Here is a 24,909-nt window from a genome sequence, read left to right as displayed (position 1 = left end):
CACCCAACAGTCACATCTCCACTATCATTCAACACTTACCAAGTTTTACCAAGTAAAACATTAAACCTAACCACATGTGCTGCTTGGAAGAAAGCACTATCTACCCTCTTCTACATACATAAGCCCATAGAGGTCCCTGATTGGCTCTCTCACTGTGACTGACAGAAAATAGTGCATTTAGACTTCTGTTTGTGATTTCCAATATACAGGGCAAAAAATTCTCTGTTGCACCACTTGGGAAGCAGAGTTAGTGTCATTTTATTAGGTATGCTATAGCTAACTGGTGAAATTTCACGCTGAACACAAATTCAATCCTACAAACACATGAAGACATATTCGTTATAAAGCAGGGCATGTTAAATGGTCGGCATTTCAATAAAACATTTACAGTATAACATTTGAGAAGGAATTATGAATTATATTGTAAATACTGACACATCATTGGCACATTAGTATTTAAACACTGTAGATTGTAGATTTCTTTAACGTTGTAAAAAAAAAAAAGAAAAAAAGAAACACGCTACAAGCTCTTATGATACACAAGCATCTTTTTCCTGCTTCTTTCTTCATTTGGAAAAGCATGCCGAATGTCTCGTTTCTGTGAAACTGGAAACAGTGACGACCTCTGTCTTTGTACTTTCCCTTAGAAAAATACTGTTCTGAAGGTCTGACACTGGAGACTCCTTCATTAAATGTTAAATAAAAACCTTCGGCATGTTAATGATTACAGGTTTTTCTTCAGTAAAATCCCAATTTAAAAATATAGGGTTATTATTTGTAAGGAGCGTCTTAGAACATTTTATTTGCATATTCTAACATTTCCAGAGGTTGTGTTTGCAGATGTGGGTTTCCTCCTAAAAACATGCTGGTAGGATTGACTAGGCTCAAATGCCCTTATGTGTGTGTGTTTGGAAGGTGTCCCAATCAGATTGTATTCCCATCTCACTCACAGAGTGGTCTCCATACAGTAAATGAGTGGATGAATATTTCCCAAAAGCTGCACTGTTTTATTTATTGCATATGAATAATAAAAATAATTAAAAGAAACAAAGGCAAATACTCATTTGGGATTTTTAGATAGATAGATAGATAGATAGATAGATAGATAGATAGATAGATAGATAGATAGATAGATAGATAGATAGATAGATAGATAGATAGATAGATAGATAGATAGATAGATAGATAGATAGATAGATAGATAGATAGATCATTATTTTCATTGCATAGTACAAGTAATTGATTTAGTTGAAAATGGTGACCTTAGGTTAGTGAATACTACTACTAATAATAATAATCATCATCATCATCATCATTATCATCATCATCATTATATGAGCAATAAATGCGCATCCCCTTTAAACTGGTTGTAAAAGTCCTGATGATCAGGAGTGTGTAGGGTGCAGCTTGCGGTGTTACCTGTCTGGGGTCGCGGTTCGGGTTTAATCCCGAACTTTCATTCACTACCTGGAGCTCGGCGTAAGTCTGGACACACCGGAGACACAGATCCCGCCGAGCTGCTGCATAGTGTCTGAACATAATCTCTCTATCCACCACTGAGACACCTTACATCCTGATCGAATCCCAGCAGACTGCAAACCACAAGAAGAAACTTGCATGTGCCGAAAGAGTCGCGTTACGCAGAACAGACGCCTTTCATTAAGACAGACAGAGAGAGAGAGAGAGAGAGAGAGAGAGAGAGAGAGACAGACAGACAGACAGACAGACAGAGAGAGGGGGGGTGGAGACAGACAGACAGAGAGAGAGAGAGAGAGAGAGAGAGAGAGAGAGAGAGAGAGAGAGAGAGAGAGAGAGAGAGAGACAGACAGACAGACAGACAGACAGACAGAGAGAGGGGGGGTGGAGACAGACAGACAGAGAGAGGGGGGGTGGAGACAGACAGAGAGAGAGAGAGAGAGAGAGAGAGAGAGAGAGAGAGAGAGAAGAGAGAGAGAGAGAGAGAGAGAGAGAGAAACCCAGTGTCCTTTATGGGGAAGATCATTCACCTGGTAAAGCACTCCAGCACAGGCTCTGAATGTTTTCCCTGTTTAAGGAGGACCTGAGAAAGAGAGAGAGAGAGAGAGAGAGAGAGAGAGAGAGAGAGAGAGAGAGAGAGAGAGAGAGAGAGAGAGAGAGAGAGACTTTCATTTGACACGTGATCATTCACTGTATGTTTGCACTTTATTATGTGAAATGAAATCTATTTTGCATAAAGCAAAAGAATCACGTGGGGAAAAAAGTACATAAGCTAGGCAATATGAGTAAAAATTCGAATGTGGATTAAGTTTAAACACACACACACACACACACACACACACACACACACACACACACACACACACACACACACACACACGTATATTTACAGTATTTGGCAGACACTCGTATCCAGAGCTACTTGCAATTACATTATTAATACAACTGAGCATTTGATGGTTAGGGGTCTTGCTCAAGGGCACATGCAGTGGCAGATTAGTGGCTGGGATTTAAACTCACGACCTTCTGATCAGAAGTCCAACATTCTAAACACAGAGTAACAGAGTGTCTAAAATGTGAATGAACATGAATGAACTAGTGGAAAGAAAGAAAAAATAAATAGTTACACATATGTGGGGAAGGATCACATGCACTACAGCAGAAAAAAAACATGAATCACGTGAAAAAAAATGTACCGCACGTGCAAAAATAAGCAGGTCAGAAATAATAGAAAGCACATGCATTTTATATGTGAATATAAATAAATACATTTGAAAAATGTTATGAAATATAGGGAAGAAAATCCTAAGAAGCCCAGACCCACATGTGTGACAAGGGAATAAATAATGTGGTAAATATATAAAAATAAAAAAGAATGTAATATATATATATATATATAGTCAAGTCAAGTCAAGTCAAGTTTATTTGTATAGCGCTTTTCACAACAGACATTGTCTCAAAGCAGCTTTACAGAAAACAACAGTGAAGGTGAATGGTGTGCGTTTGTCCCTGATGAGCAGCCGTGGCGACAGTGGCAAGGAAAAACTCCCTTAGATGATATGAGGAAGAAACCTTGAGAGGAACCAGACTCAAAGGGGAACCCATCCTCATATGGGTGACATCAAAAGTTTGGTCATAAATCTTTCAACAATACAGAACAATTTGTGATCATCATAGATCCAGCATCAGCTTCTCCATGCCAGGGCCTTTAAACACTCGGCATCTACTTCTCCATGATCATCCATAGGTCCATAATCTTCACGAGGTGGGACGTGACTGGAGCTGGCCAAACCTCAGGAAGCCTCGGGATGGGGAGAGAAAGAGAAGCAGTGGAGAGGAATTAGCGTAGCTGCTGTTCATGATATTAACAGCACAAGTTGATAATGTGCATGTGATCAGATGTTCTGGAGCACAAGGTTGTGATGTGATGTGCGTGATGTGTGTTATGTGTAGGCTTTGCTAAAAAGATATGTTTTTAATCTACACTTAAACTGGGAGAGTGTATCTGAACCCCGAACACTGTCAGGAAGACTATTCCAGAGTTTAGGAGCTAAATGTGAAAATGCTCTACCGCCTTTAGTTGACTTTGCTATTCTAGGAACTACTAGAAGCCCAGAGTTTTGAGATCTCAGGGAGCGTGACGGATTGTAGCGTGTTAAGAGACTGGATAGATACATGGGAGCCAAACCATTTAGTGCTTTATAAGTGAGTAGCAGTAGTTTGTAGTCTATTCGAAACTTAATAGGAAGCCAATGTAGGGACGATAAGATTGGGGTTATATGATCGTATTTTCTTGACCTAGTAAGAACTCTTGCTGCGGCATTCTGAACTAACTGAAGCTTGTTTATTAATGATGCAGGACATCCACCTAGTAATGCATTACAGTAGTCTATTCTAGAGGTCATAAACGCATGGACGAGCTTCTCTGCATCAGATATAGATAACATATTTCTTAGCTTAGAAATATTTCTAAGGTGAAAGAAGGCTGTTTTTGTAACTTGATTGATGTGATTTTTAAAAGATAAGTTGCTGTCTAAAATAACTCCCAGGTCTTTTACCGTTGAACTAGTAGTTACAGAACAACCGTCTAAATGCAGGCTGAGATGCTGGAGCTTCTGTGTACTATTTTTTGGGCCGATGAGCAAAATCTCCGTTTTATCAGGATTTAATAGCAGAAAGTTATGGGTCATCCAATCTCTTATTTCTTCAACACACTCAGTTATGCGAGCTAATTGAGCTGTATCGCCTGGTTTGGATGAAATATATAGCTGGGTATCATCAGCATAACAATGGAAGCTAATTCCATGCCTTCTAATAATATTTCCTAATGGAAGCATGTATATTGTAAAAAGCAGGGGTCCCAGAACTGACCCTTGTGGCACGCCATAATTTACTAGCATTATCCTGGATAGCTCTCCATTTAAATCTACGAAATGGTAACGATTGGACAGGTAGGATTTAAACCAGCTTAATGCCTGTCCCTGAATACCGATGTAATTCTGTAAGCGATCGAGGAGAAGATCATGATCTATAGTGTCGAACGCAGCACTAAGATCTAGTAAAACTAATAGGGAGATGTAGCCTTGGTCTGAAGCTAAAAACAGGTCGTTAGTGATTTTAACTAGAGCAGTTTCTGTGCTATGATGGGGCCTAAAACCTGACTGAAACTCTTCAAAGATATTGTTCTCCTGCAAGTGGTTACATAACTGGGCAGCGACAATCTTTTCTAAAATCTTAGACATAAATGGGAGATTTGAAATTGGTCTGTAATTCGATAGCGTGTTTGGATCCAGATTAGGTTTTTTTTTGAGGGGCTTAATAACTGCTAACTTGAGGGATTTAGGGACATGACCTAACGATAGTGAGGAGTTAATAATATTTAAAAGAGGCTCACCAGCTGTATATAACACTTCCTTCAGTAGTTTAGTGGGAATTGGATCTAACTGACATGTTGTTGATTTAGCTTTCATAATAGCATCATACAGCTCTTCCTGTCCTATACATGTAAAACAGTGTAGTTGTGGGGTTGTAAGTACGATTGTGTCAGGAGATGCTGTCAGAGGTTGAACTGCCACAATTGTTTTTCGAATGTTATCTATTTTTTCAGTGAAGAAATTCATAAAGTCTTCACTACTAAACTGTGATGGAACACATTTTTCAGATCCCTGATTTGTTGTTAATTTAGCGACTGTACTGAAAAGGAACCTGGGATTGTTTTTGTTATTTTCTATGAGTTTGCTCAGGTGTTTAGCTCTAGCAGCTTTTAGCGCCTGTCTGTAGCTAAGCATACTGTCTTTATACGCAATTCTAAATACCTCCAATTTAGTTTTCCTCCATTTTCTCTCCAGATTACGTGTTGTTCTCTTTAGGGCATGCGTATGACTATTATACCAAGGTGCAGGTGCTTGTTCTCGAACCTTTTTTAACCGGATGGGGGCAACAGTGTCTAAAGTGCTAGTGATATATATATATATATTAAACAAAATCATATGTGAGAGAAAGATGGATGGTCATAATATGAAATGTGAAACAATTAGGTGAAAAAATTTAATTTTGTGTGTGTGTGTGTGTGTGTGTGTGTGTGTGTGCGTGTGCGTGCGTGCGTGCGTGCGTGCGTGCGTGTGTGTGTGTGTGTTGAAACTCTCTATTCCTATTAACCAAAAGTCCAAATTTCTGACCACATCATGGTGTTGATGGATTATTTTTTAATTAACGGACAGTTTTTCAGTCCTTTTTTCCAATGGACAACACATTATACACAAAAAACAAATGTGCCCCAGACATAATCATAAACCTAAATTCCCACCTTCATTGTGCTGGTGTATCATTCCAATTATCTGGTCCTGGAGAACCACCAGACCTGCACCATTCAATGCTTTCCAGCTCTAACACACCTGCTCCATCTGAACACATTAAGCAATAATAACAGCTGTGCAACTCACTGGGCAATTTAACAGCACTCCTGACCCTGCACAAGTCACATGATTTACAGAGGAGAACCTATACAACACCAGCTTTCAATCCTGGTTCTGAAGAACCACCAGGTCCGCACATGTGAGTGTTTTATTACTCAAGCACTGAGCAGGTCACTGGGCAAATGAACAGCATTTAGGAACCTATAGGAAATCTATTAACATAAAAAATACAAATGATGGGATGCATTGATTAAAAAAAGTGTGCATAGGATACAAGGTGGCATTTGTACCTTGATGCATCATTTTTAACATATTTGCTTTGCTAAAAAAAAAAGAAGATTTATTTATATATAATTATTAGTAGATGTGCTATAATTTTATTATACGGAAAGTGAATAATAATTTGTGACCAATACGTGAATATGATGAATCACAACACCACGGAGACGAAGGCTTTTCCTGAGATTCACATAGAGTACAGAATAACATGGCAGAGGTAGAGCTGTAACTTCCTGGAAACAAAAAGTTTGGTACATTGTATTGCATTGAATCGCAATTGTGTTGTATCGAATCGCACTGCATCAGAATGGGGGAATCGTTTCGCAATCGCTTCATATGTATCTTTAATGTATAATTTTGTTGGCTGTGCATCAAGATGCAAATCGCATCGGCATCAGTAAGGGAGGTGCGCATCCTTAGTTACGACGGATGATGTAAAATGGTTTCGAGGTTGTTTTGTATGCTTCTCTACGTGTCTTTAGTCGGAATTTACAATATTTGCTTAGAGAGAGAGAAAAAAATCTCTTTAGTCTCTGTTGCACTTCAGATCCAGTAACCTAAAAAAAAAAGCAAAAGACTTGGACCAATCAGGATAAGGAGGTGTTTTTTTAAACAAACAGTTTAATAGAATTTATTAATACCAATAAATCGAACTAAGAAAGAGGAAGAGATGTTTTACTGGATACATTAATTTAAAAAAATCAATAGAAACTACAAATTTCTGACTGAATGGATTCTGATCTTGTTGCCACTGCAAAGCAAAAAGATTTAATCACAGTCATCGAGCTTATAGATCCAGACATCACCATGAATTCTACTCTGGTGTGTTGTAGAGAAAAAAATAAAACATCTGGATCTAAATACTATTTAAACTCTAAAGGATCTGATACATTTTACATACCGTCTAATAGAGTCTCTGAGATCCAGTGTGTTCTTGTGATTCACATTTAGACCTATAGGTTCAATAATAAACTTTGTTTTCATAAAGTGTGTCATCAGATTTATCAGAAATGAATCTATTTCTTTATTTTATAAAACAGCATCTTGTGTAGTGTTTATTCCTCTTATGCTACAGGATCGTTTTCTGGAATGTCTGTAAAAGTGAGCACATGTTATAGCATCTATAAATAATAGTTCCTTTACCAGTTTCTCTCCCTCTCTCTCTCTCTCTCTCTCTCTCTCTCTCTCTCTCTCTCTCTGTCTGTCTCTCTGTCTGTCCAGCTCTCTCTCTCTCTGTCTGTCTGTCTGTCTGTCTGTCTGTCTGTCTGTCTGTCTGTCTGTCTGTCTGTCTCTCTCTCTGTCTCTCTCTCTGTCCGTCCGTCCCTCCCTCCCTCCGTCCCTCTCTCTCTCTCTCTCTCTCTCTCTCTCTCTCTCTCTCTCTCTCTCTCTCTCTCTCTCTCTCTCTCTCTCTCTCTCTCTCTCTCTCTCTCTCTCTCTCTCTCTCTCTCTCTCTCTCTCTCTCTCTCTCTCTCTCTCTCTCTCTCTCTCTCTCTCTGCCAAAGCTAATTAAACAAAAATGCATCCAGGAAACCACAAAGCGGAAAAAGTCCAAAAACCTCATAGTTCACCCTTGACTTTTTCTTTTCTTTTTCTCAAAGCACTGATACTGAAGACTCCTTCCATAAATGCTTCATGGAGTAAATCTGTTTTTATATCTTTTAAGAAATGAAAAGGATGAAGCTGGGAGTCTTGATTCTAAATCACTGATTAATTTCTTCTGGCTGTTGAAACGCTTTCTTCTGTGCACTGCAGCAGCCTTTAATCCACACACACACACACACACACACACACACACACACACACACACACACACACACACACACACACACACACACACACACACACACAGAGTTCTAATATGAGTTATTTTGCCTTGGGGCTTTTTCCCTGCGCTGTTATTGAGGGATTAGAGCTGGATTAGATCTACGAAGCTTTGACAGCAGTGTTTAACGTTGCGTGACATTTCTGTGCACAAGTCATCTTCATTACCCAGAACAACAAACACGACTGCAAATTTAAATCCTGCCACATACAGTGGAGAGATCTCTCACTAATCCTCATCCTGGAGTGCTGCTTCTGCCATAATCGGACAGATTTTATCCAGAGTATTAAATTCACAACTCCAGAGGGTGACCCTGAGCTCTGTGGAGTTTCACTGCTCTCTACGGTGGTCTTGTGTGAATGTGATATTTGGGGTTTTCTCAAATCTGCTAAAATAAATGACAGTAGGTTGACAATAGAGTTTATTTTATCTCTAGAGCTGAATCAGTGTGTGTGTGTGTGTGTGTGTGTGTGTGTGTGTGTGTGTGTGTGTGTGTGTGTGTGTGTGTGTGTGAGTGTGTGTGTGTGTTACCTCAATTCCTGCCAATGAAAAAACTACACTGTAAGAAATATCCATGAAATAGATATTTTACTGAAAAAATAAAACATTCCAGTATTCTGAAATATACAGTTATACAAAAATCCTAAGGTTTTTAATTAGTCAATTAACCGAATATTTTTACCTGATGTTTGCCAATATAATTTTAAATATATTAAAATATATATTTTTTGTCATTTGTTTGCTTAGGAGTATATATATATATACACACACACTGTGGGGGAAATAATTATTTGAGTCCCTGCTGATTTTGTAAATGTACCTTCTTACAAAGAAATTAACAGTCTAGATTTTGTTGGTAGGTTTATTTTAACAGAGACAATATATATATATATTTAAAACATTTAAAAAAATCTTAAAGAAAGGTTAGATATTAATTTGCATTTGATCTAATGAAATAAGTATTTGATCCCGTACCAACCAGCAAGAATTCTGACTCCCACAGACAAAATTATTCCTGTTCCTTTAAGAAGGTTCTCCTAATATCAACCTATTATGCGTATAAAAGTCACCAGTCACAGAATCAACTTCTTCCTTTTAAACCTCTCCAACACCATAGGAAAGACCAAAGAGCTGTTAAAGGACATCAGGGACAAGATTATAGACTGCACAAGGCTGGGATGGGCTACAAAGCAGGGGATCAAATAATATTTTCCCCCAGTGTGTGTGTATATATATATATATATATATATATATATATATATATATATATATATATATATATATATATATATATATATATATATATATATATATATATATATTGCGCTTTATATATATATATATATATATATATATATATATATATATATATATATATATATATATATATATATATATATATATACACTGTATATGGACAAACCTTTTTGTAGACACCTGACTATAAGAGTTGTATGCTTTTTAAACATCATCCCAAAACATTCCCGATATAATATCCTCCACTCTCCTGTGAAGATGTTTCACTAGATTTTGGTGTGTGTTTGTGGAAAGATTCATTCAGGTACATGGTGTGTTAGTAAAGTCAGGTACTGATGTAGGTGAGGTGAGGAGGCCTGGGGTGCAGTCAGCGTTCACATTCGTCCCAAAGGATTGGGTTGAGGTCAGAGCTCTATAGCAGGGGATCTTCCACTCCAACCCATGTAAAGCACATCCTCATAGAGCTGGCTTTGTGCACTGGGGTTGTGTCATCTTGGAACAGGTTTGGAAGGAACAGTGGTGAACCGGTGACAGTTTCGAGGTACATGGATGCACGCGGGGGGGGGGGGGGGTGTCCATTACACAAGCTCCTGTAGCTGAAACTGCTGAAAAAGTTGAACTGTTTTAGCAGCAGAATTTGGGACCAATACAATAATAGGCAGGTGGTCATAATGTTATGTCTGGTCAGTGTATATCAGAACGTGTTCCACAGGATTTGTTGAATGTAGAAAGGAGATCATGAGCACATGTAGACTGGAGCCATAAGACCATGTGGTGACCAATGATCTGCATAACCTTGTACATGATCCTAAGTGATTTTACTTGATTTGAATAATAATTAGGTGTATAATGGTAATCTAGCTAGAGATCAATATCCCAGTAGACAAACAGTGTGTGTGTGTGTGTGTGTGTGTGTGTGTGTGTGTGTGTGTGTGTGTGTGTGTGTGTGTGTGTGTGTGTGTGTGTGTGTGTAATATAAGGATATGTGTAGAGCCGTTTCTGAAACTAAAAAACACTAGCAGACCAGGAGCTAACTACTGCACATTCCTCACCCTAGTAATTACACACCTAAGACTTTCCTGTGAACTTGCACAGAAAAAGGAAAACACAAGCAACATTTTTCACACTCTGCCAAGCAACCTGCAAACACGCATGTGGGCTGAGTGGAGCTTTGACAGATTCAGCCCACTCCTGGTGCGCCGTCTCCGGTGGGCGCTGTTGATTTTGGAAACACACCGTGCTTTCCTTTCATTACGCAGACGCCGAGCAGTCAAGAGTTCATCATTCTCTTTTAATATCCTGTAAAATACAGAACAAAAAAAAAAAAGAAAACAAAGCGCAAAAACAACCCTCTGTTCGAAAAGAGTTAAAGTCGTTTGGATGATATCCAGCAGCATAAAAAAAGAGAGGACGAGGCGAGGGGGGCTCAGTTCAGGTCAGGATTCCCCCAGGGGTTTCTCAGTTAGACAGAGGACCAGAAAAAAGAACCAGACTGGATGTTTCTCTTTGTGTCTGTGTTAGCAGCACCATTAGGAAGACCGACGTTAGCGAAACGCATTCGTTTATTACTATTACTACTCTTCTGAGACACTTGTGTGTGTGTGAACAAGCATAAAAACATCACAGGCATCATGTTTTTCTTAGAACCGAAAGTGTGGCACAGTGAGTCTGTTTTTAGGAAGAGTCCGTCTGATTCATACACACCTTCAAATCTTTACATTTCATTAAATCTCCATAGGAGACTGTGTTTGAAAACGGAGGGGAAAAACATCAGGAATGTTGCCGTTTTTTTTTTTTTTTTTCTGGGTGGAGTTAAACATCCTTTCATTTCTCTCCACACGCTTTCCATTTCATCGCTCTCCTCCCTCTCATTTGGCGTCGGAGAGCGTGTCGAGGCAGGTGCGCGCACACGCCGCTGCGTCCCTGGTCTTGAGCACGCAGTCCCTCACCATCTCTACGAACATGGTGGGCCAGAGCTTGTGGAAGGCTTCTCTTTTCACGCTGGTGCTGGACACGGCATGCGCGAGTCCTCTCAGGTATTGATCCACCGCCGAGCTGCGCTCCAGCACCTCACTGCTGCTCTCCTGAAGACATTTAGAGAAGATTTTAGAATTTATATACTAGACAGAGATTGATGAAGGTTAACTATAGAGTCTGAGACCTGAGTATAATACAGCTGCACTGGACATTTGATTTGTATGTGCATTTCGAACATCCTATTCAACATTTAGTCCCCATTTTCTGGTATTATAGCCTCCATTCTTCTGAGAAAACATTCCACTAGATTTTTGGAGTGTCCTTGTGGGGATTTGTGATCATTCAACCATGAAAGTGTTAGTAAAGTCAGGTAGATAATGAGGCCTGAAGTGTATGAAGAGCATGAAATGTTCCCTTCACTTGAATTAGGGAACCCAAATCTGTTTCAGCATGGCAATGCCTTTGTGTGGAAGGCTCATGAAGAGATGCTTTACATGGGTTGGAGTGGAAGATCTCCTTCTATAAAGCTCTCCCTTCAACCCTATTAAAAACCATTGGGATGAATGTGAACACTGACTGCACTCCAGACCTCCTCACCTTTTCACCTTTTCACCTACATCAGGACTTTACTAACACACTTGTGGCTAAATGAAACCCCAAAATCTCCACAAGTACACTCCAATATCTAGTTGAACATCTTCCCAAAAAAGCAGATAAGACGAAATGTACACAGTTCTACATAACACAAGGAGCTAATAAAAAAAATTTCTTTCTATTTTTATGTTAGTAAAGTTTGAAAACATCAAATAATCTTGAGGGATGATTTCTTTTTAATATGTTCAATATCAAAGGATTTTACTTAAAGTATAAAAACAACCCCAAACTAACGCCAGAAAAACAGAATTTGGCCACACCACTAAAAAGTGACACCTAATAAACCTAAAGCAACATCAGAAACTAACTTGCTATTGTGAAGACTTTTAAGTAAATTCTTATGGGAGTGTGTGTGTGTGTGTGTGTGTGTGTGTGTGTGTGTGTGTGTGTGTCTCTGTGTGTTACCTCTGGACTCTCAGAGCTGGAGTCTTTGCTGTGGTAGTTAAAAAGTGCTCGACTCATGCTCTCCCCCAACAGCTTCCCGTTTTCCCTCAGCTCTTCAGGGCTCAACCCAAACCTGCGAACTCGGCCCTCCAGCAAGAACTGCAGCTGCCGCTTCCTACGGGGAAAGACGGCGAATCTTCAAAAAATAAACCGCCGCTTTGTAACAGTCGGTAAATCTTCCAACACAGGGAAGTCTGAGATCAGATGCATTCTTCTGATCCTATTACAGTAACCTTTTAAGAAAGGGGTAGTGAAAAAAAGAGCGACTGGCTGATTATAATATAAATGTAGATAAACTAAATGGATAAACGTGTAAAAGGAACAAAGCGTTTTGAGTGTGATGTGCTGGTACTGGAATATCATTCGCTTTAGGGAAGTAATTCAGTCACTGATTATTTTCATATTACAGCAAATTTGTGTTATTGCTTACAAAGTGTACCGATATATAAGTGCGTGCGTGCCCGCGTGTGTGTGTGTGTGTGTGTGTGTGTGTGTGTGTGTGTGTGTGTGTGTGTGCATGGTAAAAAATAACATGACTACCAGGTTGTAATCTAATGTATACATGGAGAAGAGTGAGAAGGAACAGGATAAATGGATGTTCTAAGATGGATGAAATGCAGCAGGACAGGAACCAGCCAGCTCCTGTTCCCTCTGCCAGCGATTCAACACACTGCCTACCTGCAGGCTACGGCACGGCTATATATAAGAGCCACGGCTGCATGTGTGAGCGTGTGTGTGTGTGTGTGTGTGTGTGTGTGTGTGTGTGTGTGTGTGTGTGTGTGTGTGTGTGTGAGAGAGTGTGTGTGTGGCTCAGGGATTTAATCATATTTAGGAAATGAAAGACTTGTGTACTTTGTGTGTACTTTGTGTGTACTTTGTGTGTACTTTGTGTGTGTGTGTGTGTGTGTGTGTGTGTGTGTTTGTGTGTGTGAGGTGTGAAGTGTGTCCATCTTACTGTACACGAGCTGCTGAATAAGGAGGTTTTAGAACCTGAAACTGAAATCCAGATAGTCAAATATGAGCTCACCTGGAGTCTGAGATGGTTAGATCTCAATCCCTCTCTCTTTCTCTCTTCCTCTCTATGGGCTACAAATGGCAGCTGCCTTGAACAAGCACTGGCCTGCCGTCAAAACCCCTTTGCCATAAACTGTATATGCTCTTATATACAGCTATAAAATCTTCACACACCTACACCCACACACCTACACCCACACACACACACACACACACACACACACACACATACACACACACATACACACACACAGTGCTTTTCCACCTTCTGAAATCCATGCGGAGCAGATCACATGACTGTGTTTTATCATTGAACCACAGCATTGTTGCGTTCCCAAATCTGATTTGTCGGAAGGTTATGAAGTTTTCTGGGATATAAATATACTATTCTTTTCTTTAATCAATAATATACACTGATCAGGCATAACATTACGACCATCTACTTAATATTGTGTTGGTTCCCCTTTTGCTACCAAAACAGTTCTGACCTGTCGATCATTAACAGCATGAACTTCAGCAATTTGAGCTACAGGAGCTCGTCTGTTGGATCGGACCACACATGAGCCTCGGCTGCACACGACCCTGTCCCCATTCACCACTGTTCCTACCTTGAGGCACTTTTGATAGATTCTGACCAGGAACATCCCAGCTGCAGTTTTAGAGATGCTCTGACCCAGACGTCTAAAAGTCACTATTTGACCCTCGTCAAACTTCACGTCAACTTTGAGGACAAAATGTTTACTTGCTACCTAATAAATAAACCACCCACTAACAGGTGCCATGATAAAGAGATCATCAGTGTTCCTCACTTCACCTCTCATGATGTTATGCCTGATCGTTGTATAGCCGAATAAGGAGCACCACTGTTCAAAAAGAAAATATAAACTCAAGAATGTGTCATTACAGAAAAGCTTTAGGGTGGTAATGGTGTCATGCTGCATCACACCAAATTTCCACCAGTGATTTTTCCACTAACAGGATAACCCATTAGTTTCATTCCCAGGTTTAGGAGATGTTACTCTGAAGCGATGGCTTCGATGTGACAGCGCTGTGAAGCTAATAGCTAATTTTGTTGCCTGGTGCTGTAAGCAGCTTTACTGAAATAAAAGGTGGCAGATGGAGTCAGAGGTGGTTTTGGCAAGAATAAGGAACGCCTGCTGATGCCAAGTGAAACCATCCTACCCTGGAGTAAATAGAGGTTAAAACATTGGCACACACACACACACACACACACACACACACACACACACACACACACACACACACAAACACACACACACACTCATCACTATGTTGAACTCTGAGCAGGGCCGTTTCTAGTCTTATTTCCACCCTAATGCTTCACCTCCAAACCATTCAATTGTTTTCTCGCAACCTTCCATAAAAAAGGTTAAACACATTTAATAACCATTGCAAAATTGCCTGAATTCAAGCATGTAAGCAAATACTGTATATTAAACTTCACATGAACACACACCTAGACTCCTCGAGCAGTAGGAGCAGCCGGCAGTGTGGTGTTTCCGTTGAAGCCACGTGACCCAGAGTCCCAAAAATGCGCTCGGCAGCCATGACATCGTTCATAGTTACCTGAAAACAGGGACAAAAGCAGCTATATGATCACTAGAACCACAAAAAAAAAAAAAACATTCTCACAACCTGGCCATTAGACTGTAATGACCACCTAATTAGCTGTGAATGCTAATGTGTCAGTGTGTCAGTGTGTGTGTGTGTGTGTGTGTGTGTGTGTGTGTACCTCTGTGCCATTGATCCTCTGCAGGTTCAGGTGGTTGAGTCTGTATATGATAAAGGATCGCCACAGAGTCAGACTCACGACAGGGTTTCCCTCTGGATCAATGGTCACCTGTTCCAGTCTCTTTACCTGCGCCAGAGCGGCTAACTGTAGCAGCCGTGTTATATTAGTCTCCATAAAGATCAGGTGCTGAGGAGAGGCAGAAGAGTGGAGAGAAAAAAAGAGAAGAGAAGAGAAGAGAAGAGAAGAGAAGAGAAGAGAAGAGAAGAGAAGAGAAGAGAAGAGAAGAGAAGAGAAGAGAAGAGAAGAGAAGAGAAGAGATTAGACGAGGACAGGAAAGAATAGTAGCAGAAGGAAAAAGTATAGGAAGAGGAGAGGAAAAAGGAAAAGTGAATCAGAGGAAGGTTAAGGACAGGAGACAAAAAAAATCAGATGAGGACAGGATAGTAGAAGAGATGAGGACAGTAGAAGAGAAGAGATGAGGACAGGAGAAGAGAAGAGATGAGTAAAGGAGAAGAAAAGAGATGAGGAAAGAAGAAGAGATGAGATGAGGACAGAAGAAGAGATAAGATGAGGACAGGAGAAGAGATGAGATAAGTAAAGGAGAAGAAAAGAGATGAGGACAGGAGAAGAGATAAGATGAGGACAGGAGAAGAGATGAGATGAGGACAGGAGTAAATGAAGAGAAAAAGGAAATGAAAATGAGAGGAAGAGAACAGGAATATGACGAGTACAGAATAAGGGAATAGAGGAGAGAAGGAGAGGAATGTTACAGTGAACATTATGGATTATAAGGATGTTGCTGATGGTGGTGGTGTAAAACTCTCTGAGGCTGACCGTGAGATTTGGGAATTTCAGGCGAATGCGTGGCAGCGTGGGCACGATGCTGTCGAACTGGATATAGCGGAAGGCGATGATATTGACTGCGCTGGCTGTCTGCACTCCCCAGCCTCTCTCTAGAGTATCCAGAGCCCCCGGACCGAACAGACGCACCGTCTCACCATCCAGCTCGGCCACGTGGCTCTCAGACAGAGACAGACTCTGCACGCTGGCGCCCCCTGCCTCCTGGAGTCTGGAAACCAAAAGACACTAATGATGAGAAGATCGTTTCAGTGATTGAATCATTTAGTTAATTTACTTTACTTATACACAAACTTTAGTTCCAATCATTTATATACAGTATGCATATGTATATATATATATAACTGCATAGCATCTATGGGAGTGACAAACTAGAGAAGTTTTTTACCTGTACATAACTTACAGAGATTTTGTGATGTTTTGCTCATGCGCTCCTGGTAGAAAATAAACGAATCACTCTTTGAAACTACTCGTTCTTCTGAATCACCTTAAAGAATCATTCACAATGAAGGAATTGTTCATGAACGACCAATCACTGACATGCACACAGCATTAGCGACTCAGGGCCTTAAGAGAGTGTGGGATACAATATTGTGTTTTGCTGATCTTTGTGTTTCGGGGACGCTTGCCCAAAACAACAGCTCTGAAAGAGACAGCTTGGAATAAATCACTGATATGATGTCAGTAACTCATGTACACTTCAAGCATGGCTCCAGTACCAAAGTCTTGCTAGGACTTGAATCCAACACATGGCTGACAGTTCAGTTAGCTGCCCCTGTTTTTATTTTGGAAGCGCAAAAATTATAAACAAGTACGCTTATGTTACTTTATCCTACATCTTGAGTGAATTCTCAAATCTGGTGAACATTTTAGTATTGTAACAGGAGACCTCAGACTGCTACATTGTTTTTCTGTAATAAATGGACATTCGGTGCAACCCAGATAAGGATGGGTTTCCTTTTGAGTCTGGTTCCACTCAAGGTTTCTTCCTAATGCTGTCTCGGGGAGTTTTTCCTTGGCACAGTCACCACTGGCTCGTTCATCAGGGAAAACGTACTCTTATAAAGAACATCTTATTCATTTTTATCACCACATTATCTGTGTAAAGCTGCGTTTATTATTGCACAGGTGTGCCTCAGGCTGGCCACAATAAAAGGCCTCTCTAAAATGTGCAGTTTTACTGTATTGGGGGTCCGGGAGGGGTTTAAAAACCAGTCAGTATCTGTTGTGACCACCATTTGCCTCAAGTGTTTTGCCCTGGATATTGAGAACCGGGATTCATCTGTGAAGAGAACATTTTTCCTAACCCTAACCTCAGACGCCATCAAATGTGAGCATTTTCCCACTCAAGTCGGTTACGACGACGAACTGCAGTCAGGTCAAGACCCCGATGAGGATGCAGTTGAGCTTCCCTGAGACGCTTTCTGACAGTTTGAGCAGAAATTCTTTGGTTATGCAAACTGATTTTTGCAGGCGCGGTCACACAATCTTGGAGGTAAAGATGCTGAATGTGGAGGTCCTGGGCTTTTATTCAAGAATGATTTTCAGGTACTCTTTACACCTCTGGTGGTAAAGGGAAATGTATAGCAAACTATAATCTATACACTTCCTTTAATCATATCATAAACATGTCATAAGCTTCATTTAAAGAATTAAAAAAGGTATACACTGTAGTATGCTATTTCCTGAGGAGAATTCATTCTGTGGATTCCTACAGCAGCTCTGATGTGAAGATCAGGGAGTCCAGACATACACACAGTAGACAGAATAGTACTGCTTACAGAGCTGAGTGCCTAAATGGTGCACTGCCAATTCCTATCGGCTTGATCCATTAGCACTGATGCTAATCGGTGAGCCTCTTACAAAGCACTGCGTTTGTATATGGTGTGTCAATAGGACAGAGGAACCGAGTGTGTTAGTTAAAACCGAGACCCGATCGGTGTGTAGGAGAGTACAGACATCCGTCTGGCCTAATTTGCTTGACTCCTGGGTGCTGCGCCGGACAAGGTATAGTTAATAATGAAGCCGTGAGAGTGGAGGATCATGGTAAGTCTCAGGAAGGCTCTATATCCGGGTGGTGCTCTGTGACCCGGTACCGCCGTGGCCTTGTGACACCGACATGCCAGCGGATCGGCTACACGGACACCGGGTTTTAGCATTGAAACACCTAAATAAGTCCGATCAGCTTATTCGGGTTTCGTACACCGGCGACTCAGACTGCGGCAAGACACGGCGTAACACTAGAGCCACACAGGGAATCCCGAGAACAGGGAGGAATTTGTCCGATTTATTTCAGGAAAGAGCTGAATGTGGACAGGTGTGGGAAGAACGGTGTAAAAGCTGGCCATTGTACTTGAGAATAAAAAAATAAATATCCAGACGACTAAACCTTTAGAGAAAAAGAGGGCCAAATGTACAAAATAATAAGTCGGCTAGTCCGAGATCAAAGCAAGACATGAATTCGACCACCAGACATAATTATTGTTGTGGTTTTTAAGAACAGGAATCTAAAAATGATATATAATTGGTGGGACTTGTAAAAAAACTAAAACAAAAAAAAGGGAAATCTGAGAACCAAAAACAGACTTTGATTAACTAATGATGTGATGCTACGCTGTGTTGAACTCAGCTGAACCCGAAAGCCACTTTTCGTGTTCATCATGCCCTTTATCCAAACTTTATTATCTCCATCCAAGCCAAACAAATCCAAATTAAAACCTGGCTGTTCCAGGAAGCCCTGCAAAACCAAGGGGTATATTTAGTCGAGATAAAGAAGGAGGGGAGGGAGTAGCTTGTGATTTTCTAGAAGTAATAATTAACCACCTAGACAAATAATTAACCACCTAGACACTATATTGCCAAAAGTTTGTGGACACCTGGTCATAAGTACGGTCTGTGCTTCAATTCTTTCCACATTTAGTCTCAATTTACTCTTATAGTTCCCTCCACACGTCTGGGAAGATGTTCCACTAGATTTTGGAGTGTAATTGTGGACATTTGTGCTCAATCAGACACAAGGGTGTGAGTAAAGTCAAGTACTGATGTAGGTGAGGTGAGGAGGTCAGCATTCCAATTTATCCCAAAGGTGTTTAATAGGGTTGAGGTCAGAGCTCTATAGCAGAAGATCTTTCACTCCAACCCATGCAAAGTGGATCTTCATGGAGTTTTCTATGTGCACAGGGGCATCGTCGTACTGGAACAAGTTTCTTCTTCTAGTTCAAGTGAAGGGAAAACTTCATGCTACATCATCCAAAGACATCCTATACAATTGTGTGCCAATACTTTTGCCCATATAGGGTCATTCTCTAAATAAAGCATATAGGGCATGACATAGCATATAGGGAAAATGTCCTCAATTATATATATGTCCTATATATACATCTCCATATCTAATATATATCTTCAATATATATCCTATATACTGTATATGTAAATGTAGTGATTGTAAATGTAGTGAACTCCTGCCAAGTGGTGTAAAAATCCCAAAACTCACCCATGCATTGAGAAGACTTTTCGTATCGCAAAATTTTTTTTTCTATTTCCAAATCTCAGAAGCACATTGCATTAATGCAGTGATGGAGCTCTGCCGTTTAGCTTCATTTTATTATCGCCAATCACTAGCTTTTAAATGGACCCAAACCAAGAACCTTCAGACAGGTTGGTATGATGTTTTTTACAAGAAAAAATGTTACGTAATGGAAAAAACCAAAGCCCAGAGCCCTGAATTTGAAAAATTCTGTGCCATATAGCATTGATCCAATGAACGGACCTGCAGACAGCAGGAGCTACCAGGAAGCCGTGATCCCTTACCTCAATCATTCAATCTCAAAGCACACACACATGCACATGCAACTAGCGCACAATCAACGCTGCAGGGTATCACAGTGTTGCCTACAATCTTAGATAATGGACGAGCAGCGTCCTGGAGACACGGTCCCTAAAACAAACATGCCTGTGATGGGCAGGAAAAGGAGATGGAGAAACAAAGCTATGTCCTCATGTTGCCTATAAGCAACTGAATAAGTGCCAGCTGAAATACGTCCAACAATAATAGCTATTTTTTTTACATGGGCTGAGGAAAGGGTGTGATGTATGTTCGGATGCTCTGGCAGGCACACAGTGCTGCGTTTGACGTATTTTGGAGGTCAAAGCAGAACACAGTCAGACGGCGTTATCTCACCGAGCCATGGGATGGCCCGAGGTGTGGGAAGGTAATGGATGGGATGAAAAACACACTCCCTTTCCTGCTGACTCTCTTTCATGACATTTCATTCTCCATATCAGGATTTCTTAATGCTTATATTTCTATCAGTCACTTTTTTTTTTACGACGCTCCTGATCTGTATAAGATGTGGCTCAACTTTCCACACTGAAATTCTTTATGATTATTTGTCTTATATAGTGATTTAGAGTAAAATACCAATTTTTGCTGCTCAGTTTAATAAAATTACACAAAATATAGTGAATTCATTTAGTTAATGTTAAAGCTGCCTCTAGACAGCTGGTTAATGGTTCTAGACTTTAACAAAAAATCAAGGGTTTCTGTTAGAGAAAAGATTCAAGTAAAGCACATTTACGAATCTAGAAGTGTAACCTATGCACATAAACTACTCTGATGTAATAATGACTCAGGTAATATTAGTACCTCCGATAGTAGCTTTCGTCGCTCAGGTAGTGACTTAGGCAGACTTAGAGCCTCAGGTAGTGACTTAGGCAGACTTAGAGCCTCAGGTAGTGACTTAGGTAGTCTTAGTCCCTCAGGTAGTGACTTAGGTAGTCTTAGAGCTTCAGGTAGTGACTTAGGTAGTCTTAGTTCCTCATGTAGTGACTTAGGCAGTCTTAGTGCCTCAGGTAGTGACTTATTTAGTCTTTGAACCTCAGATAGTGACTTATGTAGTCTTAGTCCCTCAGGTAGTGACAGTCTTAGTGCCTTAGGTGGTGACTTAAGTAGTCTTAATCCCTCAGGTAGTGACTCAGGTAGTCTTAATTCCTCAGGTAGTGACTCAGGTAGTCTTAGTCACTCAGGTAGTGACTTAAGTAGTCTTAGTCCCTCAGGTAGTGACTTAGGCAGTCTTATTGCCTCAGGTAGTGACTTATGTAGTCTTAGTGACTTAGCTAGTGACTCAGGTAGTCTTAGTGCCTCTGGTAGTGATTTATGTAGTCTTAGTGCCTCAGGTAGTGACTCAGGTAGTCTTAGTGCCTCTGGTAGTGACTTATGTAGTCTTAGTGCCTCAGGTAGTGACTCAGGTAGTCTTAGTGCCTCTGGTAGTGACTTATGTAGTCTTAATGACTTAGGTAGTGACTCAGGTAGTCTTAGTGCCTCTGGTAGTGACTTATGTAGTCTTAGTGACTTAGCTAGTGACTCAGGTAGTCTTAGTGCCTCTGGTAGTGATTTATGTAGTCTTAGTGCCTCAGCTAGTGACTCAGGTAGTCGTAGTGCCTCTGGTAGTGATTTATGTAGTCTTAGTGCCTCAGCTAGTGACTCAGGTAGTCTTAGTGCCTCTGGTAGTGATTTATGTAGTCTTAGTGCCTCAGGTAGTGACTCAGGTAGTCTTAGTGCCTCTGGTAGTGACTTATGTAGTCTTAGTGCCTCAGGTAGTGACTCAGGTAGTCTTAGTGCCTCTGGTAGTGACTTATGTAGTCTTAATGACTTAGGTAGTGACTCAGGTAGTCTTAGTGCCTCTGGTAAAATATAATATAACTTTTCTTTTTATTTCCTTTAGTCTCAAAATAGAAAGAAAAAATGCGAACAAATATTTATTCGAAATTAATTTAACACAGGCGGCATGTGTTTGTCTTCAGAAGTAGGAAAAATGGTGTCAGTATTTTAAAGTATGTTATGGTGCATTTGTGTGTGTGTGTGTGTGTGTGTGTGTGCGTGTGTGTGTGTGTGTGTGTGTGTGTGTGTGTGTGTGTGTGTGTGTGTGTGTGTGTGTGTGTGTGTCTGAACATTTAGTTATCTGTATAATGGAATAAAAACACACACAAACAAACACAGTAGCAAGTAATCAATGTGTGTGAGGAGAGAGCAGATCAAACACAGAAGGACTGTAATGTCAATGTAAATGTGGGGATGCAGTTGGAGGAAATGGGGAAACGTCTAGATGTGATCTACTTAACAGGTTTTGAATTCAAGCTGCATTTTAGCAGACTTTCAACAAAAGAATGATACAGAATGTTTTGAATGTGTGTGTGTGTGTGTGTGTGTGTGTGTGTGTGTGTGTGTGTGTGTGTGTGTGTGTGTGCGCGCACGTACTTGGGGTCTCGAGGGCTGTTGGGGCGACTGTTTGAACGCAATTTAGTGTCACTGCCCCCTGCTGGACGCTCAGGAACAGTGAGAGGACTCCCTCTGTCCCGTCTGAGAAAGAAAAAGGGAAACACATGAGAGATCACAGATACAAGATCAGAAAGCACTTGATCTCTTCCTTGGAAAGAGTGGGAGTGTCATAAGCCTAAAAGTAACAACAATCATGGATGATTTACCCAATATACTGTATATAACATGAACAATGTTTACAACATGGTATTGCTTCTATACTGTGACAGTGTTGAATGCTCGATTCTGATTGGTCAGAAAATGTGCTTAATTTCCTTTAACATCAGTTTTGACAGTATTGGCTTTAAGGCACGCCTCGTGTTTAAGTTAATGAGCATTAACACGAGCACACGCTTCAATAAAACAAAACTTTTTATTCAGCATTTATGGAAGGAGTCTTCAGTGCCACCGAAGGAAAGTCTACAAGACAAGCAGCATTTTTACTGACCTTTCTGTATTTATTGTTAAAAGGTACAGAGACAACAATAAAGCTACTGTTTCTGCCTTAATTTATGTAAGAAAAAGAAACTTTGTGTGACACCACATCACCCCGTCATTGATTATTCACCAATCATGACACACCTTGACCTGTTTTATTCCCTATTTAACTGTTTTATTGTGAATCTGTAGTTGTAGATGTGGGTAAAACGATGTCGCACTTTAAGTCTTGCTAATCTGGACACAGTAACGAAATAAGGTTCTGAACAAATAATACATTGTCATGTTAAGAACTGAATTATTAATTATTGTCTATTTTCTTTTTTTTTACACACATAAAGAATATAATTTCTTATTAAACTCTAAAACTATGACTCCTGCAAACTATTTACCTGAGGTCATCGGGTGAGTGCTCCTGAGCGATCCCATTGGTCTGTCCTGGGCTGTGGGCCGGAGTGTTCTCTGGGCTCAGCTCCTCTTTAGAGCCGTTCTGTGCTGGCAGCTCAAGGAAGCTCCTTGACTCCTCCCACTGTTGCGCTGCATTTCGGATGGCCAGCCGGCGCTTCTCCTGGATGCGGACGGGAAAAGAAAAAAGCGACATCACAGTTTAATAGCAGCTTTTCCAACATGCATTTGGATAGCAGCTTTTAAGCGACTAGGAGAACATTCAAGTCATCGTGGCCACCAGAAGACTATTAGAGTGCAGGCAGGGTGGAGTGGGTGGAGAAGAGTGATAGCAGGAGTGATTTGTGATAGAAGGATATCTACAAGAGTGAAAGGGAAAGTTTATAGGACTGTGGTGAGACCTGAGATGTTGTATGGTTTGGAGACAGTGGCATTGAGTAAAAGACTGGGGGTGGAGCTGGAGGTAGCAGAGCTGAAGATGTTGAGGTTTTCGTTGGGAGTAACAATGATAGACAGGAATAGAAACTAGTTTATTAGAGGGACAGCGCATGTAGGACGTTTTGGAGACAAGGTGAGAGAGGCGCAATTAAGATGGTTTGGACATGTGCAGAGGAGGGACATGGGGTATATCGGTAGGAGAATGCTCGGTATGAAGCCACCAGAAAGGAGGAAAAGAGGAAGACCTAGGAGGAGGTTTATGGATGTGGTGAAGGAAGACATGCAGGTAGATGGTTTAAAAGAGGCAGATGTAGAGGACAGAGTAGTATGGAGACTGTGGCGATCAGAGAGAAGCCAAAAGAAGAAGAAGAAGAAAAGTCAAGTCATCCTGGCCATCAGAAGACCTGCACAAGTTGACCTTTATTAGTTGGGCCATATGTAATCCCTGGAACTGATCAGTTGAAATGAGAACCAGTTTGAGGGGGAATAAATGGGTCAATTTAGCTACATAACCTTAAATCTTCCTGGAAGATGTTCCACTGGATTTTGGATTGTTCTGTTGTGCGAAATTCAGCCAGCATTATTAAAGTCAGAGCTCTATAGCAAGGCCACTCAAACCGTATCTTCATGGAGACGACTTTTGTGGAGAATTTCATGCTACTGCATGCAAACATATTCTATACAGTTGTGTGCCTTTAACTTTGTGGTAACAGTTTGAGGAAGAACCACATATGCCTGGAAAAGTCAGGTGCCTTTGTCCATATACTGGACATCACTGGTAAATGATCTATAGCTTAAATGTGGCTTAAAAAAAACAACCACAACATGAAAATAAGTGAAAATAACATCCTAAGGTGATGCTTTTGGTGCCTGTGGCTGAGGCACATATTTCTAGTATCGTTCTGACCCATTTTGTTGGTTGCAGATATTTGCTTTTTTGAGCAGATTTAGGCAGTTCAGGAACCAAGTTCAGAGCTTGCTCCTACACAAAACAGAGCTCTGGCTTTCTAATTGCTCCATTACATGCTGTGCTTTCTCTGTGATTTCTCTCTATCATTCTGGTACATTCTCGCTCCAGATTTTCTCCACAGGAATGAAACAGCAGTCACTGAGCTCATCGATGGCTATCAGATGGCACATGAGATGGCACATTCGAAACCCTCGTTATGAAACCCAAATGAGAAAGATGAGATTAGTGGAGAATTAAAGGGGATCACAACCATGACATCATGTGCAAATGAAACAAAGCAACATTTTACAGTGAAAGTCAAAGCTGGACACATAGAGGAACTATAAGAGGAGCTTCTTTTTGCCGCTTATTAGGTTTCTCCTCGAGCAGGTATGGAATGTGCCACTCCCTTTG

The 24,909-nt window shown here is 40.7% G+C and overlaps 2 protein-coding genes across 3 annotated transcripts in view; both read right to left on the bottom strand.

The window, feature by feature from the left end:
* The window catches only part of thsd4 (thrombospondin type 1 domain containing 4), a 50,371-nt gene extending 48,555 nt beyond the window's left edge, over positions 1-1,816 (bottom strand). The window contains exon 1 of one of the 2 annotated variants that reach the window (XM_083552244.1): positions 1,420-1,816. The gene's annotated coding sequence lies outside the window, so the exon portion shown is untranslated. The remainder of the gene's footprint in view (positions 1-1,419) is intronic. The other variant, XM_083552245.1, reaches the window with a different exon arrangement.
* Positions 1,817-10,522: 8,706 nt separating this feature from the next.
* Positions 10,523-24,909, bottom strand: part of lrrc49 (leucine rich repeat containing 49) — a 47,162-nt gene continuing 32,775 nt past the window's right edge. Inside the window, exons 12-18 of the mRNA XM_083552359.1 lie at positions 23,096-23,271; positions 22,206-22,307; positions 15,926-16,160; positions 15,092-15,277; positions 14,816-14,925; positions 12,286-12,439; positions 10,523-11,333 (exon numbers count right to left, since the gene is read on the bottom strand). Of these exons, the coding sequence (XP_083408485.1) occupies positions 11,118-11,333; positions 12,286-12,439; positions 14,816-14,925; positions 15,092-15,277; positions 15,926-16,160; positions 22,206-22,307; positions 23,096-23,271 (1,179 nt within the window). The 3' untranslated portion in view covers positions 10,523-11,117. The remainder of the gene's footprint in view (positions 11,334-12,285; positions 12,440-14,815; positions 14,926-15,091; positions 15,278-15,925; positions 16,161-22,205; positions 22,308-23,095; positions 23,272-24,909) is intronic.

Source organism: Silurus aristotelis (assembly GCF_946808225.1).
Source record: "Silurus aristotelis genome assembly, chromosome: 10".
Classification (NCBI taxonomy): Eukaryota; Metazoa; Chordata; class Actinopteri; order Siluriformes; family Siluridae; genus Silurus; species Silurus aristotelis.
Note: the sequence above shows the minus strand (reverse complement) of the source record. Positions and strands in the feature narration are given on the sequence as shown.